Source organism: Pleurodeles waltl, chromosome 1_2 (genome assembly GCF_031143425.1).
Source record: "Pleurodeles waltl isolate 20211129_DDA chromosome 1_2, aPleWal1.hap1.20221129, whole genome shotgun sequence".
Classification (NCBI taxonomy): Eukaryota; Metazoa; Chordata; class Amphibia; order Caudata; family Salamandridae; genus Pleurodeles; species Pleurodeles waltl.
In genome coordinates this window covers 63,948,552-63,968,353 of record NC_090437.1, presented here as the reverse complement: position 1 = coordinate 63,968,353, position 19,802 = coordinate 63,948,552, and the positions used below count along the sequence as shown (strand labels likewise).

At 40.7% G+C, this 19,802-nt stretch overlaps 1 protein-coding gene across 1 annotated transcript in view; it reads left to right on the top strand.

Moving 5' to 3' along the window:
• Positions 1 to 19,802, top strand: part of GPAT3 (glycerol-3-phosphate acyltransferase 3) — a 528,602-nt gene that overhangs the window by 26,801 nt on the left and 481,999 nt on the right. The window contains exon 2 of the mRNA XM_069236318.1: positions 14,262 to 14,319. Coding sequence (XP_069092419.1) covers positions 14,262 to 14,319 — 58 coding nt within the window. The remainder of the gene's footprint in view (positions 1 to 14,261; positions 14,320 to 19,802) is intronic.

The following is a 19,802-nucleotide window of genomic DNA, read 5'->3' as shown; positions in this document are numbered from 1 at the left end:
ATGATGTTGGTTTGATTAATCCTTTGATATACTTTAAGGTTGGAGGATTTGTACTATAAAAGTTCTTGCTGAAATCCCTTCACAAGTCCTCACATGCTTAGTTTTCTGCCAGGGTCTTGTAATGGAAAACATTCACTAAAAGTATATACATGTACACTGAGAGGCTTTGGGTAAGCCCTTTTACGCCACTGGTTTGTTCCCATTCCGTTTCCTCTTGAAAACGCCATACCGCATGTAGTAATGGGTCAGCCCATTTCATCCATTACCTCTACTGCTCCTTGAGTGACTACATTTTGCAGATCACAGGTGCACGTGTGCCTAAAATAAGTGCATTTCCATTGCCAGGGTTGATGAGCAGATCACTTAGTTTTCCATTTTCTCTCTTTATTGTTACCTTTCATTTAATTCCATCTAATGTTTTCATTGTCCTTTATTAGAGTGTACTATAGATCATCATATGGCATTGGCAGGCCACTTGCATGCCATTCACTTCATCTACATATGCTGCACAGCCACTGCCTCTAAACCAGATGATCATCAAGGAACAATATTGTCCATAGTATATCAATGATTTAGCTTTGGTATTTATCGTGGCAGCCATGCAGAAACTTTAAAACAGTGATACAGAATATAAAGTAGCATTGCAAGAATGTCTAATTTTATCTTTTATTGAAGACATATGCCCCATGTTTAGTCAGCAGCATATTTTTTTGTTTTATTTTAGTCTTTTAATTTGTCCTGCATACATTGAGTCTGTGTTTTATTGTGTATGGGGGTGAACACTTGATGGAGTCAGTGGGTAGATAAGTGGATGCATGAGTGACAGAGTACATGTGTGATGGCTTATTGAATGTCTAAATTTATCAATAACTAAAGAGGCATTTTCCTTTATACGCCAGACCTGTTGACATTGCCAGTGCTTGTGTACTTTTCAAGTACTTTTATTGGCATTTAGAAATACTTGTTAAATTCAGTTATACATTTCAGTACATCACCACCTTTTAACTAACAGTATATGTTCTTGCATCGCAAACGGAAACACCATGGCAGAAATTATATCTACATTGAGCCAAGGCATCCTACAGAACATGTTGGGTAGTCATACATATGATTGATATATCTGCTAGTCTCTTTGTATTAACTTGTGTGTAAGAACTCTGCTCTTATTGGTCTTTCATACCGTTACCAATATTCAGGTGGGGTCCCGGAGTAATGTGTATGTGTCTAGTATGGGTGGTTATCTAATAGAGGCAGTGCAGGGTGTTGGGGGAATAACTCGGGCTGATTCCCAGGGAAGAGACATCTCTTGTCGACAGGAGAACTATAGCACTGTTTTGTCAACCCATCCAACAGAGACAGGTAATATAAAAAGAATGCATATCTTACCAATGTGTCTTGGGTAACAGAGGCTAGGTCTGGGGCCAGGTGAGAGGGCGGAGAACCCTTTCATTAGTGAAAATCAAACTGTGGCACACGTGTTCCAGAGTATTGGGAGTAAGTGCCATATGCTCAGGGCATTGGGGAAGAGGTAGAATCGTCTGTGTTTTCTGGTACGTCCTAGTGAGAGCTGCCAGCCATTTTCGTCTACAACCCGTCTTCCCTCATTGTCTCCGTCCAGTCTAGTATCTCAGGAGCTGTCCTCCGAAGCCACCTGGTCTCCCTGAGTCTGTATCGCTCCCCTGAGGTTTCCAATTAGCTGTCCAGAGTCTAGCCAATGGGTGGCATTTTATGCCGCGACTGTCTTCCCTCCAAAGGGCCCCTCTTCGGCCATCGCCTATAAAGAAACAACCTGTACCCATAAGTCTATCACGGGACCCTTCTCAGGTTTCCAGGTTATTGTTATCCTATGTTTGGCTAGTACTATGGCCAGGTCTAGGAATCTAGAACTGACTTTCGCTTCTGAAGTCTAGGAAAATTCCCCAATATACAGGCCTCTATTGAGCATGGGGCAGTATGTCCGAGCGTGAGGTGCAGACGCTGAAGAATTGCCTGCCAGTATATCTGAAGTGTAAGGCAACTCCAAGTCATATGACCGAAGTCGGCTCATGAGTGTCCACATCAAGGGTATCTCACCAGGTCCCCACCATATATAACTTGCAATCTGTGAGGTACATCATATGTATGAAGTTAAATTGTATATGTTTGAGTCTCATATTGCAGGACACTTTCCTAAGATACAACCCTATCCTGCTCCATTCTTTGTCCATAAGCTCCTTTCTCAGGATACCGTCCCATCTTGTCAGTAAGACTGTCAGCATTTTCTTTCCATATCATTCAGGGACCGGTAAAACCATGATTTCAACCGTCTGGCCGATCCCTCTTCCTGTCTCTCATCAAATCGAGGGTCTGCAGCACTTTCGTATCCTGAGCACGCCGGGCGCAGTGCGGGTTGTCCGTTCCCCCACTGGTGCACGTTAGGCTGCGACTTGCCCATCACTCGCCACAGGCCCAAGTTGGTGTTGCCGCTCGACAGTGTAGAATGGGTGCACCTCTCCTGGTGTCCTTAGCATGTCTGGCTAAAAGGCAGGTCATTGATGGTTCGGTCGTGAGACTTGGGTGTCCGCTACTTTGATTTGTAACAAGAATGTACCGAGCCCTACAGGATCATGTCCACACAGCCATGATGGCTTTTCATGTTAAAGTTTAAACATTAGAACATATGCATATATGAATCTCTACCCCTCTACCGTGAATGCACTATTAATAATATGTTTTGATTCTTCACCTTACATTAGTAATTTTAAGGCACAATATATATGATGTTGGTTACATGTGTCGGAGTACCTTGATTCGATTTCTTCAGGAGCAGAAGACTAATCCTCAATTCCCAACCCAAGCTACTCACAACAAATAGATTTCTCATTTTGAGCACCTTGGAAGGGGAAAGGGAAATGGGATAAGAGAGGCTGCCTCAGAGGTCCGCTTCTTCTTTTGTCAGTCTGCTAGACTCTTCTATATTTATCTTGAAGCGACACATCAAAAATTACAATCACAATTACTAGGAACACATTGTTTTTTCTTTAACACCTATAAACATTCCAAAAGTTAATTAAGCTTTTTCTTCCATAAATGTTCACACTCTTTACCTGCACTTTATTTATTATAAATAGATTGCATGAAGAATTATCTGATATTCTTTTGAGATATAGTCAATTTGATGTTTTCTTATTGAAAATCAATGTGTGTGTAGGCAAATATTTATAGTTTGTTATTGCCTTATTTCCTTTTGTAAATTGTGTTGCATATATATAAAATTAATGTCATATAACTTGTGAAACTTATTGGCTGTCTTTTTACAATCTTTGTAGGTACAATGCTTTTGTTTAAAATTTCTCTTTCATTACGGTATCACCAAAACCTATAAATGTCTCTGGTCCATATCGACATTAAACAGTTGACAACATCTTCTGCTATGTATTTTCTTTAATGTTGCTCTGTGAATCTAGCCAACAACTCTCTCACTAAAATCCTACCAACCACTTTGCAGTCTGAAACGTCAAAATACTATACTATTTTGCATTGGCTCTCTAACGTATCTTTAGAATTGCTCACATCAAGTAGTTACATAAATTCCAATCAAAACTCTTAGAATGCTGCAAGTCGCCTTAAAAGCCTTCGCTGACTTTACATTGTCAAATTTGTCTGAGACTCACTTGAATTGTTTGTTTATTCTATAAACAATGATGCCTTCGTCAATACATTTTACCTCTGGATTCCTGTGAACTCAGGTGCCTTCATCGGTGATGTTCACCTCAGGATTCTGAAGTACTTTAGGGCCTTCGCCGAACTTTTACCTCAAGGTATGCTCTCCAATATTTTGCCTCCAGACTCCAGTCAGAGCTCAGTTGAAGTGCGTGGCGCTCGAGCAGCGCGCGCCCTTTTCACAACTTGATTGTGGCAAAGCAACACTAGAACCGTAACTTATGATGGCACAATCTGACAGCCATCTTGGATGCCTCTCTTGCTGCAATACTTGTAATATCACTTGACACAATATTCTCCAATAAGGGCGCTGTCTCTGCCATTGTGGATATCTTCTGAATTGCTAATATTTTGCTCTTCAACCCCTCTTCACAGGAGTCAAAGCATTGCTAATTTGGGGGTTCTTGACAACATGTTTATATGATTTCAGTAATGTACAAGGGTGGAACCAAAACTATGCTTTTCCAATCTCCCCGCTGATGATGAATCAAGCCCTCACAATCAAGATAAGATCTTACCAGTTAAAATCTTGTAGTCTTCATAATTTTTCGTGTAGATTCCTTCAGATGTTTAATATTATCATACTATGTATACTGATTTCCCTCTAACTTCACATCCGCCCCCCTCCTTTTCATTCCCTGTCTGGCTTTCAATCTCTTGTATAGCTTAAGGGCCACAATGAAAGAGATTGCACAAAGGGCAATTATCAACAATAGTCTCAAGACAGAATCCACTATTCCACTTCCTAGGTTTCCAAACCATCTGCCAATCGCAGCAACCCATTTTCAGTTGCTTCCTAAGCAACTATTGCTTCCAACTACTTCAAATCTTCTTTCAACCCAGAAATGTTCTTAATATGTGCCTTCAGATCCTTACTCTTATCAGGTATATAGATACAACACTGCTGAACCTTCGACATCTGACTCAGCATCTACAACCAATAAGGCTCCTGCTGTGTTAGTAGACAGTTTATCTACTATGGTAAACAACTTTCTAATCCTTAAATCATTTAAAATCACTCCTGCAGATGGAATCATTGCACTAAAAATATATTCTAGTATGTTTGCAGCACTAACACCTTGTCTATGTCTAGAATGTGTTTTCCAAACAGGATTGTTAAAATACTCTGCCTGATATTTTTCTGGGAAAACTATTCCTAGATAACATATGCCATACCATCCCCTGGGCAACTTTAAGTACATATGCACTCCACAAATGAAATAAACTCCCCAGAATAACGAGGTTGTCTCCATCTAAAAACAACCTTCAGTTCCCTCAAACTACAAATCACATTCACTCCTTCCCACAAATATAATATCTACTGTAGATTTATCTGTAAGTAGGCATAACCTTCCCTATGCTTCTATCTACAATTAGGGCTGGAAGATTCCCTGCTACTTGGTGCTCAATTTCTTCCTTGGTCCATTTAGGCAGAGCCTTAATATCTTTATTTGCATTTGGTTTAGCCTCCGAATCTCTCCTTGTATATGCGACTACATTCAAACATTTCTAATGTTGTGATGGTTCATAAAACAATCTCAGCAAAACAATACAAGCTTCAATTGTGTCAGTAAATGCATAAAGCAAGGTAAAATAAGCATTGGAAAAGAATCTCCTCAAGATGAACTCTCATCTAGTGTGTATAATCTATTAACTACAGCACTCACGGCTATAGGGGTATCACTGGGTAATGGCTTAACTACTGTGGAGAATGTAGGTGAGGATAATCCTATATGGAGAACAATTAGTGCTGTAACTACAACAAGTATGCCTTCTAAAATATACCTACGTCTACCATGATTTGCACTATGATTAGAACTAGTTTCCATCACTTCACTAAAGCCAGACCTTTAAATGGAATATAGCAGCAGCAGAGTCTTCTCTGTCAGTTTTCACTTGTGCAAACTACAAAATGAAGTCCACGCTATGAAATGCAACAATCTTATTTACAAGATCTTTGTGAATCTTCCTTAGCCCTACTCCATGTTCTTCTAAGGGACACCCTTAAGCTCTTTTAGAAGACTTGGGCCTCAATACTCTCCTTTATTTCTCTAGCAGAGTCAATGCAGATGTCTCCAATAAATAATCACACCCAAAATGAAATGTCTCAGTCTATCCAACAGCAAAGGAAATTCAAAGTGAAACTCAAGTGAAATGCTCAATTCAAGGAGGTTCTGATGAATCTGCACTTTTATCCCAAAATTTCCAAAACGCTCTCTCTGTCATTGGCAGCAAAGTATGTCCGTTCAAGGTAAGAGTACCTCTGACAGAGCACTGTAGTTTTCTTTGATCTCATTGGTGTAGGGCCTTTGTCCTCACTTTCACTCAGACCAGAATTCTCGGTGTGCTCTCTTGTATCCTGGGCCATCGGTCTCCTCCAACTCCCACTAGCTCTCTTACATCTCTAGGTCCTTTGTCGGGATCTGAATCTTACTTATTCACCACCACAGGGTGAGACTCTTCCATCTCAGCTTTGACTGTTGATCTCTCTGGACCCCCCCCTCCTACTGAGCATGTGCTGGTTCAGGGTTACCTTGGTCCCCAACAGCTTGACTAACCTGCTCCTGTGGTCTTTCTGTCACAGCCAGCACTTCTTGGAGAGATGCTGTCGCATCAAGGAGACACTCAACTCTGCAAGTATGGGAAGTGTGTATCCAGTTGAGGATGAGTTCCCTCAGCAACCGTTTGGCTACTGTGAGCCTGTCATTTCTTCTGGTTGGGTTTGCTTTGACCCAACATGAGAAGATACATACAACCACCAGGACATATCTCGGACCGTTACACATAGGCATCTCGCTAAAGTCCAGCTGCATCCTGTTGCAGGGATCTCCTCCTTTCCCTATTTGACTCAATGTTACTGTGGTTCTCTTTCCTACATTGCTCGCAGACACACAGCACATTGATGACACAATGCTTCAGCAATCAATCTTAAACTAGGATTCAACCATGTGTGCTTGAACAGACAAACCATGGAGTCACTCTCTATATGAGCAGGAGCGTGGAAATGTGTTGCCTTTAGGGGGAACAGACTATTTGGCAACACAGGTCTTCCATCCACTGAAACGCAAATGCCATCATCTCTCTTAACACAACCTGCTCTGATCCAAATTTTCTGTTCTTCCTCTGACACATTTTCCAGAAGCCTCTTCACGTCCTCCCATGTATCTGCAGTAAGGTTGTAATTGGCCTCATCCATTCCCTCATTCATATATTCTTCATTAAAGATACAGACATTGTGAGCACAATACTTCGTAACTTCATCAGCGTACTAATTGCCTAATGTTACATAGTCATCTCCACAGTAGTACTCTTTACCACCACAACTTGAGCAGACATCTGTAACGCCTCAAGGAGCTTTATCGCTTGCTCACAAGTATGGATAGGTGATCCTCAAAAGGTCATAAATCCCCTCAGGGACCATAACTAAAGTCATGCACAGCACCAAAGACATGCTGACTATCATTGAAAATCATCACCTTCAGTTGGAGTCAAACACAGCAGAGCGATCAATTCAGCCATTTTGCTGAAAATATTCCTGGAAGCTTCAACGACTCCTGAAAATGTAGAAACTGCGGAGACAGCTCTCAAACGTCTTTCGTTATCTTGTAAACACAAGCCATTCACAAACAACACATAATCAGATTCAGATAGTGGCTTATTTGTATATCTGGTCTTGGCATGGTGCATAGTCCATTGACATTGAGACTGTCATGCTCCACTTCACAGTCATTATCATTGTCTAGTAAGAGTAGCAAAGTGGTAGAATTCAGAACAGTATAGTGCTTGAGAGTAATGTTCTCAGTCACAAGGATAAGTTGTTCATACTTGGTAAGGCGGCTGTTAGTAAGATGCTGTGTTCTAGTTCCTTGTCAACAACAAAACAGAACAAAAACAGACAGTGGGTGACCCATAACACTATTTTCACACCTCTCTATGCTGACACTAATAACAGCCACTACTTTAAGGCAGCCTGGCAGCAGAGAAGTAGGCCACTGGGTTTTGGCCACTGGAAGGCAATTAAGCAGTCATTATCCCAGGGTTCTGAATCAGACATATCTTTGTGTGTCAACCTCTGTAAAGGCTTGGCCACTAGGGAAAGGTTGGGTGTCCACTGGCAACAGTAGCCCACCATTCTCAAGAATATTCTGAGTTCTCTCTGAGTGGCTGGTGGATTCATTTTTTTAACTGCTGAGATTCTCTTGTGACACCTTCCTCACTCCTTTCTCAATGTGATGGCCAATGTATTGCCCCTCTTTCTGACAATATTGCAACTTGCTTGGAGACACTTTATGTCCATTCTCAGCCAAGTGGTTCAACAATGCAATGATGTCTTGCTTGCAAGCTTCTTGTGTATTTAACGCCACCAGCAGGTTGTCCATGTGCTGTACCAAGACTTAATGACAGGGCATAACCAGAGAGTCTAGGTTCTTTTTGAAGATCTGGTTAAAAATTGAAGGACTCTTGGTTTACCTTTGTGGGACTCTGCAAAACACAATTGGTGAACTGAAATGTGAAGAAGAAATGACTATCCCCATGCAGTGGTATGGAAAAGAATGCCTTGCACAGGTTAATGACAGTAAACCACTCAGCCTCACACGGAATCTGCAATAAAAATACAGGTAGATTTGGTACCACGGAACAACAAGGAACAACAACATTGTTCACTTTTCTCAAATCCTGAACAATGTGGTACTTACCTCTAGGATTCTGCAAACTCCTAATGGGTGAATTACGGACTTATCTCCTTCAAGTGCCTTTCTGTGTCCTGGGTTAGATTACTGGAGTAATCCCAGCAGTCATTTTACGGAGTAAAGTTATATTGTGGTGTTCTTGGATACTCAACATTTGGTTTCACCATAATACGGACAGGTTCAACACCCTTTATCAAACTTTTATGTCCTTTCCTGAAAAATACAAACCTGGACTGCTTCTCTAAGATAGGTTTGCAGGTCATCAGTGCTCATCATAGTAAACAGTGCAGCATAAAGGCCATCATTTATATGCTTGAAGGCAACATCTGCATCATGAGTTTGCATTTCCACACCTTTTGGCATGCAGTAGATGACTCAAGCTTGCAAAGATGGTCTCTTCCTAAAAGACTCACTGGACTAGAATCACACACCGAAAATTGATGACTGTCTTCAAAAGGCGTATTTTTTAAAGTACTTCTGCTGTTATTGGGGTTCTCATTTGCTTATTCGTAACTCCTGTGACTTGGATCATTTTTCCTGAGAGGGGTAGGTTTCGAACATCCACTGTTTTCACAGTAGAGCTGTAGCACCAGTGTCAACCAAAAATTACATCGGGTGGCCATTCACATCACCTTCCACCAATGGACCACTCTGGTCTACCTCCAAGATTTCGCCAAGTACACAATCTTCCTCCCCTCTCAGACACCGTCAGACTGACTGATAGGAGACATAATTCTCAGTTGTCTCAAACACAGAAAACAGTTGGAATGGATTATTGTCCTGGAAAGCATTCTGATTCATGTTTGAAACTTGGTTAGAGTTCAGTGTGGGGCCGTTCACATTTCGCTGTAGCATCAGGGGTTGTGGTACCTGCATCACTGGAGTTTGTACCACAATTAAATTATGCCCTTTCTGTATCTGCACATTTTGTAAATGCATGGTATTATTATCCTGGGGCTGTGCAAACCCTGAATTTTGGACCTGATTAGCTGGATTAAGATGACATTCCCACTTAAAATGCCCCAACTTATTGCAATAATGACTAGGGTTAGTCTTCTTCAAATTGGCTACATCCATTTCAGTACTAGGATCAATTGGGACACCTCGACCCATTCCTTGCATCACAGGGGCTCCCTGCTGATAAACTTCTTGCATGGGACTAACATTCCCTACAAAATGCTGAGTCTGACTGCTTCTCTGAGCACCTTTCATCCGTGCAACCATCAACCTCTCATTTAGTTTCTTCTGCTTCATTTCAGTTTTATCACTGCAATACTTTGTGTATCTCAAGATCTCATCAACTGATTAAGTTTACCAACAAATCAGATGCTGCTGAATCATCATGCTAATTCAAAGGTCTATCCTTGTCACAAACCTTGAAACGAAATGCCCCATATTTTTGGGCTCAAACTTCTCCATTCCACTATACGTTTTGAACGCCTGCAACAATCTCTCAAAATAAGCATGAATCAACTTTTTGAGTTATTGAGTTTTGACCCAATCAATATCTTTGTGCAACACCTTTCTTTTCAGAAATGTCATCACCTGCTGATACTTTTTTAATCACGAAAGGCAACAGACCTTTCGTCTATGGGTTCCTCATTGGCTCATTCACAGGCCATTCTGTGGCTATTTTACACTCTGCCCAAAGGTCTTTGGGAACCACATTGTCAAGAAGAGTATTCATATTGACCCACAAAACCTGTGAAATCGTCACAAATAGTTCAACCAGCTTATACCACCCCACTGACTTCTCTCTCAATTTTGGAAAATCATTGCTGAATGATGCATGATCACTCCTACTCCTTGGCACATGGACGTAACATCCACTAGGCACTTCTCTCAACAGGAAATTTGAAGCACCCACTTTTCCATCACAAGGAGGGGGTGGTTCTCTCATATGTCTCTTCGGTTCTTTCTTTCTCGCCCATTTACTTTCCCACTTATCTAGCTCATTCCATTTGTGAGTATTTTGAATCCATTCTTTCATCTGTATTTTCATTCCTGAAGTTTTTATACAAGCTATATGTTCCTCGTTGAAACATATGCAGTTGGTCATTTGCAAAGCTTTGGTCTTATTTAAATATACCCCTTGTTTCTGGGCTAATTCAGATAGTGTGTCATAAACTTGTCATGCACGTCTGGTAACATCCTTACACATGAATACAAGGTTATTTTCCGGATAGGAATCTAAAAGAGTCCATTCAAGATTCACACTAATCATTTCTTCCAGCTCCAGTTTTAATTTGGCCACATCCATCAAGTTTGTTCCCTCTGGTGAGTGAAGCTCTCCTTGATTCAACTCAAATGTTTTGCTGTAATTTGAAGGAGTATTAAAAGCCTTCACCCACTTGTCTATTTCCTTAGCAGTGACACTACGTTGCATTGTAGGAGCATTAGGCACAAACCTTATCTGGGACTGCTACTGTTAGCATTTAAAGGCGGTACCCAGACAGGCGTACCAGAATTTGGCATCCTCTGGGACGTTCCTGTAGGACCACATCCTGCATCAGAGGAACAAATCCTCTTGCATCTGGACTCAAAGTAGCATTTCATTAGGCACTTACCGCACTAGGGACAGCCAGATCACAACTTGTTTTTCCTGGAGCTTCAGGCTTGTATATAGGAACCACAGTGCCAATGGTGACCGGGAGAGTAAGAGCCTCTGGGGCATTAAGGGCTGTGGAGCTAACATAACAGAGGCACAGATCTCTGAACCGTCTCCCATTGAGTTAGGATTCACACTGATTGGGGTAACTCTCTCAATATCAGAATTTACGTTTACTGCAGTAGGAACTCTAAAGTTCCCACTAACACCATTTTCTCCCTCCACTCAGGTCTCATTATACGACGGTGGGCGTTCTGACAGCAATGCATCCAAGAAGCTATTGCTAAAATCACTATCCCTGTTTTCACTCATATTGTCTGGTTCTTTTGGGCCTTCCTTCTTTCCCTTTAGTTTTTTTCTCTTTCTTGTAAATGCCTCACTTGTCAAGGCCGGATACAGGCTAACTTCCTCTACCATCTCAGGTCTCCATTACTTCATCATCCCAGCTACCATCAGCACAAATACGCACTGCCTTTTGGGCTCTTCCCTGATATTTTCTCTTTTCTCTGGCGTGAGCCACACTCTTCCAAGTATTAAGCGCTTTAAACTGTGTAGGTCTAGGGGGCAGTTTCATCTCGTATAATATTTATCTTCAAATTTTAAATAGTTCTCAGATAAAATGGGACTTTGCATGGCAACCTCATTGAGCCTTCCTTTTCTGTGATCTTGTGGCACTGGCCAAGCCAAATACATGTATGAAGCCCTACATTTATCATTCTAAAGTAACCTGGGGTATTTTCGGTGCCTCTTCTCCCTCTCTAACAGATAAAATCACATCCCCCTCAAATTAGATCTCATATAGCCTGAAAACCTTAATTTTTTCAATCATATCTCATTAATCATAGATAGAATTTTGTTCTGAACCAGGAAGTAACTCTTTTTTACCCAGAGGTCTCGTTCAATATCAATAGCCAGTTACAGCACAACACATTGTGACGTAGATAACCAATACCAGCGCTGCACAACACCAATCTTCCATCCCATACCAGCGCAGCACACTGTGACGTCAACCTCACTCCTTGCAGCAGCTCACCCTCCTTTACAATTTTCATGCACTCACTGTTCTCAGCACCAAACATACATAACAAAATACAATACAAATAACTTTTGTCTGCTTAACTAAAGAATCAACAGTATTCAGTCACACAGGAATCAATACAACCTATCACTCAAGTGAAACCTCGACCTGTGCGGTATCACTCGGATCAGTACAGTTTCTCTCTCTGCACTAAGATTCACCATATCAACCACACCTCACACTCGCACAAAGAAAAGTGCCTGTATCTCAAATGTGCCGTTGATGATGTCTCACAACAAGCATTGCCAGACATAGCAGACAATTACAATGTAGTGTCTTCTACATGTTTTAATACAATCCCGAGATCTTAGGTCACGTCAGACCTGATAACAACTTCAACTTCTTCGTACTAAGCACCACACTCTTATGAGATTCAAAACATCTCTGCAAAACACAATACAGTCTCCACAAAACACTGCAAGCTTAGTTTAGGCCACTGCAAGGCATGACCCTATTAATAGTCACTCCTTCACTGTTGTGACTCTCTCTTGAATCTCTGGAACACCTCCTATACACTAAGCCGCGACATGGACACTAGGGACTGTACTCTAGGGACTAACCAAGCTAGAATGAAAGGTTCTAACTCCCCTTACTTCAAGACCTAGCCATCCTAATTCTGCTACCATCTGATGGAGCACTAGGCCCTTGTTCTTACATTTCTCTTGTGATAGATCTTTTTAGGATGCCTGAGTGGTAAAGGAGAGTTAGTCAATACACAAATCAATTAACAGTGTAACCCATCAAGTCAAACATTAAGCACCAAGAACCATAAATAAAGTTAAATTAATTTTATTACAAATTATGGGCCAATCTAATTTAAATGAATCTCAAAAACATGCTATATTAGTACAGAATCACCAAAGGTGAACTAAAACGTCAGATGAGGCTAAATCGCAATAGCATAGGGCATACAAGGATTTCAGTTGAAGCAGTACACAAGATAAGAAATAGAATCTGATGATCAGTGTACAAATCTTGATCCTCTTGTCTATACATAAATAAATCTAGGCAGTCTAAACTATTCGTAAACTAAGTTAGAGTCAGGAAACCCTAGTTAATTCTGGGGAAAATAGGAAGGTGTCAGCATAGTGAAGACCTCAGTAGAAGTTTCCAATCATGGTGTTGCACAGCATGAAGCCACACAAAGAATAAGGGTAGAGAGGTCTGTACTTCTTAAAGTCTAAGGAAAATCTACTCTCTCGACTAACAGTATGAATACCAAATAAGCCCACAGAACCTTTTGAGAAACCCACGTCATCAACACCAGTAGTTTTCTCACAGTTGAAATTGGCAACTCCACTAGGTTCTCCAGAATGTCCTTGAGTGTCTCCCTCCTCCTGATACATAACAGATAGTACTTTTGTCTTAGTTCTTCCTTGCCAAAGTATCCTCCCAGACCTCACTGTCTCTAATGGACAATATGCCTTTCTTTAACTGTAGAATCACAAGACCCCCTGCAAGAAAAAGAATATTGCAGCACAAGCAAAACTGTGCCTTGAAGGTTAAACACAAGAAACCAAATGCTTAAGGCCTTTGGTCACTTGTAGTAAAACAGTCAATGCACATCGAGAATACATGGTTAGAAGTGCACCTTCACGAATACAGAATAGATGTAGGCAATTATAAATGAAAACATGAATATATAAAGTAACTTCAATAAGAAATATAACTCTAAAATCACAAATGTGAATAAGTACAACAAACTTTCATGTTAAAGTTCAAACACACGCATAGAAGCATCTTTATCCATCTACAGTGAATGCACTATTAACAATACGTTTTGATGCATCACTTTACATTAATAATGTCAAGGCACACGATCTTTGATATTGGTTTCATGTTTATGTGATTTCTTAAACGTATGAGGGTGGAACCAAAACTATGCTCGTCCAGAGTTCTCAATACTTTTGAGTAGTTATTTAAAATGACCTCAAATGTTCTCACAGTCCACCAAACTTTAAAAAGTGGCCTTTGAAGAGGGAGTAGTGATTAATTATTTTGTACCCTGTAAGATATTGCACTATCATCTTAATCAACTGAAGGTGTACATGATGACATTAATAAGTTTGAAAACTCTACATATACATTTGCAGGAATTGTGTTTCTATGTTTTCTTTATGAACGTGGAATTAAGCATCGCTCTATTAAATTAAACCAAGCTTTTTTCTTTTATTTTGTGCAGTGGGCCACTTTGCGGATTCAGAGAGGGGTGAAAGATAAGCAAAACCTTCAAGCTAACGGTAAGAATTGGCAAGTCCTCTTTCAAAATAAGGTGTTTTTGGCTGTGCTGGTGAAAAATAGAATTAACATATTTAAAACTGATGAGAGTGTAAAAACATATTACTGAATTTTGACCCGTGAATATTGTGATTTTGACAGGTTAAAGGGTATGGCAGCTTGCATCCCCTCCATCCGCACAATTATATTTACCACCGCAGAAACCTTGCTTCCGCTATACCCGCCTATGTTCCCTCAAGTATCTTGCATGATCCTCCCTCGCTAGTTTAATGACGTAGATAACGTGCTCATGCCATTTGCTAGATAAAGGGGTATTTAAACACTTTTGCACAGTTTCAGGTATCCTGAATTTAACAACTAAACAGTGGTCTGTCTTACACACTCATGCATATAATCGTCCATGCAGACACTATGGATGGTAGGTACTCGCACTCCCACACAGTCTCACTCACACAGAAGGGGGTAAGCTGGGGTGCAGGCCTGTTGAATTTTCTTCCTCTCAACTACCACAAAAGGTTTGCACGTTGCGTCAGAGCTAATTCATCGGAGCTTTCACACACATTTACTTCAGACCAAAGGCACTCCGCAATTTTTGTGAGCTGAATATGTTCTTCGTCGCAAAAATATGGTTTCTAAGGAGCCAGTGCCCCCACCAGAATCTAAGTCAACACTTGCCTTTGGCTTTTCGTGTTTGCTGTTTTATTGTGGAGCAAGATATTGCAAAAACACATTGCTGTCTATTTCATCGTGGTTTGTGCCAGGTGTAAGGGAGACTATCCAGCTGTTACATATCATCAAGCAGCATACGTGCTCGATATTTTGAATGATTGTTAAATTTGTCACACACATATACACACCTATCGGTAGGAGGAAAGCGAACAAACCTTTTTTCGCTTCATTGCAATGCAAAGTTCCCGTCGTATTTGCTGGCTTGCATCGTTGCATAACAGCAAAGCGACTTTCCTGCGCAGAGAGTGTGGGGTTTAGGGTGATGCTGTGGTTGTGTACCTTGTAGGTGGTTTTAAGGTTGAGTTTCGCTAAAACGGGCCCCTTAATTCATTTGGATGCGAATAAGGTTTGACCATCCGTGCCAGGAGTTGCAGGGAGAGAAAGTGCATGCAAGTTCGGCGAAGTGCTTTTTGAAGCATTGTGAGGTTGTGGGTTATATAAATGCCTTTGTTTGCTCTGAGGTAAATTTTTTAGAAGTATTTTTCGAGACTCGACTTTATTTAATACAAAGGACTTCTATTGGCAGTGCTTTTTTTCTTTTTTTCTACATTTTCAATCTTCTCTCTGCTAATTGTATATGCTGCAGCAACGAAGGTTTTGGTTAGGTTAGATTAGGAGCAACCCAACACATGAATGGAGCATATCACTCGGGGATAGTAGGTGAAAGTTAAAATCCTACCACAAAGCGATGACCACGTCCATATTAGTTACAAACACGAGTTGCAACACAAGTGTTTAATCTTTCACCCTTGCTCTATATTTCATACCTACAATAATATTTCTGCACCGAGGAATCCAAGTGCTTTGAGGTCGTCTTTGACTACTGCCTGGTCTTTGTTCATGCAGAGGAATGTTCTGTCACGATAGCTGTACCTATTTTTTATTTTTTTTTAAAGAAGAATCGGTTATAGGTTTCTGAATGACATACCACTGTGCATTTATGGTTTGGCATGTGCTTTGCTGCAAACGTATTCCTCCTGTAAACTTTGTAAATGTTTTTCTAAATTAAGCACGCTGACCTTAATTCTTGAAAAATTAAGTTAAGAAAAGGGTTTGCAGAAAATCTATCAATACCATCTTTTTGTTTGATTTCTTTCTCCCAACCTGAATTGTAGCATACATTTCTAGCAAAAAAAGTTGGGAGAATAATAATTACAGTGTAGAAGAAGAAACATAATCTGTAAAGAAATTGTATGGTTTATGATTCCTGTACTCTCTTGGAATACGTTTTTGCTGGTCATCCTTAAAGGCCTGCACCTGCTACTAAGAACCTCCTTCACTGGCTGCCTCCTATCCTTTCTGAGACCATTGTATGTGCGCTTTCGTAATTGTTGATTGGTACAGAGCAATACAGTGATCCAGTACATTAGTAGGCGCCCTGCCTCCTCGCATGTGGCTCGGAGATTACATTTGTAGAGTAGCAAGGTTTCAAGATTCATTTTTGTGGATCGGGTTAATGTCGCTCCAGACCAGTATTTTCCTCCTTCAGAATCTGGTACTTACTCTTGTAGAGGTGTGTGCCAGCATGGTCATTCAGGTGTTTGCCAAATCCCTTAAAACATAAATGACCTCCATATTAGCTGGAATTCACAAATTTTAACAAGATTCAGGGGAACGCCTTGAGCTTGCTTCCCTTTCTGAGCGCAAGAAATATTGAAAAATATGAAATGTTGTCTTGAGTTTACTCCTCCTCACAAGAACTTTGAGACTCCACTACATTGCCCCTTAAACACAATGTTGAGTCCAGCAGACAGTGCCATCTCTGTCTGCACTTCACGTTGACTTGGAACTTCGATATTTCTGGTGAGTGACTGGAGGAACAACGGCTGGTGTTTCCGGATTGATTTTCTGAGGTTTGTAGCCACGTGTCAGAGAATAATTTTAGGACCCTATTCCTCTTTACCACATTGGTTTCTGTTTTTTTTTTCTCTGGATTTTGAATCCAAGAAACGTGCCAGATTAACTTGTTGCATAGGAGTATCTCCATGTCTCAAGGACTCTGTAATATGTCCGGTAAAGAAGCTCAGACTTGTGATTGGCCTCATCCTTAGTGACAAATTCACTTCATCAAAGTACAAGTTAAACCCTCAATCGAAGATCCTGAGTAGATTGCAATTAAAAAACACAATTTATTTATGTTTAGGTTTTATAAAAAGTTGTGCATTGCGTTTCGAATATCTGTCCTAAATATTTATTGGACTAAAGCAACTGATCTCCGACAAAATTGTGGAAGGTGAGAGTACAGTCAAATAAAACAGTAGTTTGTTCCAGTGTTTTTAGTTGCTACCTCTATTCAGCATAGTTTTGGCTTAAAGTTAGTTTGAATTCTTTGGTTTTCAGTTGTTTCCACAGTAGCATGTAATTTAATGTGCACTAAGGGTTGGGTTCATGGTGTTCCACTGTCAGTGGCCCTGAAGTTTCAGGAATCTGCCTCTCTGTTTCTGCCATCTGAATCTTTTTTTTTATTTGATTGAAAGTCCAACTGCTTGTGGTATAATAGAGACAATTTATGTCCCAGAAGACACCACAAACCGTGCTTCCCATATGAGCCAATATGACGGGATTTTTGGGGCTGGTGTGTTGTGGTCTCACTTGAATGGATTTGAGCACAATCTGGCCTTCTGGGTTTACTTTATCTGTGAGTTTTTTTGAAAGACTACTGCAGGTAATCTTGCAGTAGTCAAAGTGTACCATGACCAAGGCTAAAGTAAAGTACACCCAGTGGTCAGTTTGGAAAAGTGGGAGTTTTTTCCAGATGACGGAGGACGGCATGTTTACAACTTTTATTATTATATGGACTCGGCGAGCTAGCAGAAGCTCAGAGCCAAAGAGATTCCTTACCTAGATTGAGGTAGAAGGAAGTATTCCAATGCCAGATGCCCAAATGTAGTGTTGCATTGTTTTAATCTCAAAATCGAATCCAAATTTTCCTTAAATGCTGAGATGGACTGCTTATTTACCTATTTGGAGGACTATAAACACCACAATTCTGTGTTGCTCGACACAGCAACTTAATGATGAAATCTGTTACACTTTGAAGTTGAACACTGGTAAGGAGACCCGGGAGGCAGGCAGGTACAAGAACAGGTACTTATTTAAGGAACAGTTTACAGGCATGGGAACCCCACCAGGCGCTATAATGTAACCAGCTTCGACCCCAGCTGTACACTGAAACTTCAGCTGACGTGGGTAGAACACTCCCACTAATGACATCATACATTTCACATGGCACACAACATCCAACAACAAGCTAGGACAGAAGACGGGCATTGGAGGAATTTCTGGGGTGCAAATATTTATTAAAACTGCAAACTTGAGCCTTATTAACTTTTAGGATATCAAAAGTGGGGAAAAGGTGGCCATGGCTTAGTTTCTTTGGCGAGGAACCTTATTACAAATCGTGTAGAGGCTTGTGTGTGTGGGTAATGGTCTGCTGTCTCAGAGAGGTTAGCAGATATTTTTATCATTTCAGTAAGACATTCAGGTGACTGTTGTGTTTTCGATAGGAGATCAGGTTGTCAGAGTGCACTTCTGAGAGACTGGGTTGAGAGAGGCCCACTCTGTGTATTTTAGATAATTGGTAAAAATCTATCTTGGAGAAAGCAGTACTGTCAAGCCATACCTAAAAAGTCTTAGGAGTAAATTGCCCGAGATCATACATGAGTGTGCCTAAAAAGATGGTCCAGGCATACAGACAACTAATTTGATAAAGCATTTTGGTAGCTAATCTGAAAAAGAGCAGCAACATCCTGCAGAAGCGGGCAGGAATAGAAGGCAGGTTACAAGATTTCCTGCCAGTGGTACTTAACAGATATTAGTTTCACCAGACACTGTGCTGCCAGCTCAGTGTGCTAGGTCTTCTGAATGTGCTCTGAAATAGCTCTTGGGTGGAACAGTTAAGGCAGGTAGCAAGAATCGTGCTTCTTGCATGACCTATTCGATTATTCTTTGGGACTCTTCGGCCATGAATGTTTCATGGTATCTTTCTTACAAGCAGATGGTTAACCTACTATTTAATTTGTGCAGGAGACACTATAGCTCTCTGTGGAAAGTAAAGCGTGCCCAGTGACCTAGTTTGGTTGGAAAGGCTTTTGAAATGTGATATTGTGTGAGCAGTTTGTGTCCTTGATCTAGAGGCTCATTTGAAAGCAGCCAACTTTGTAGCATGCGTTGCCGAGCGATAATATGGAGTGTTAACCCTCCAGCTCTCTTTAGCTGCAACAGTTAGTATTTTCTGAATGATTTTTCTTTTAAAAAACATAATTGCTGATTCAAATTGGTTGTAAAAGTAGTAATAAAATGTACATTGTAGTGTCTTGCATGATTTAGAAAAGAACCTTTCTGACTCCTTGAAGACTTTGTATCCGTATGATGTAATCACTAGAATAGAATGTAATGAAAGCTTGGTTTAGAATGTTGGAGTTCACAGGTACATGTCTAGGAATAAAGACATGTGATTTACTGCTCTGTGTGTGGCCTAATCATTAAGAAAGTACCAGGCAGTGGAGGATGCTACATACATGGGCAGGCTCATCTTAGAATATCACAACAGCATGTACTCTGACTGGACAATGTGTCATTAAACTTAATTATCCATGCCCAACCCCTGGCTTACTTTGCTCCATTATCTCTACTGCATGTTCATTTGGCCTGTGCGCCATGTTCACAGTAGTAAAAAGAAAACTATGAGCTGTATCAGGATCACATTTTAGGGCTGCAAAGACTCATGACTGCTCTGTCCTTTGTCATTTAATTG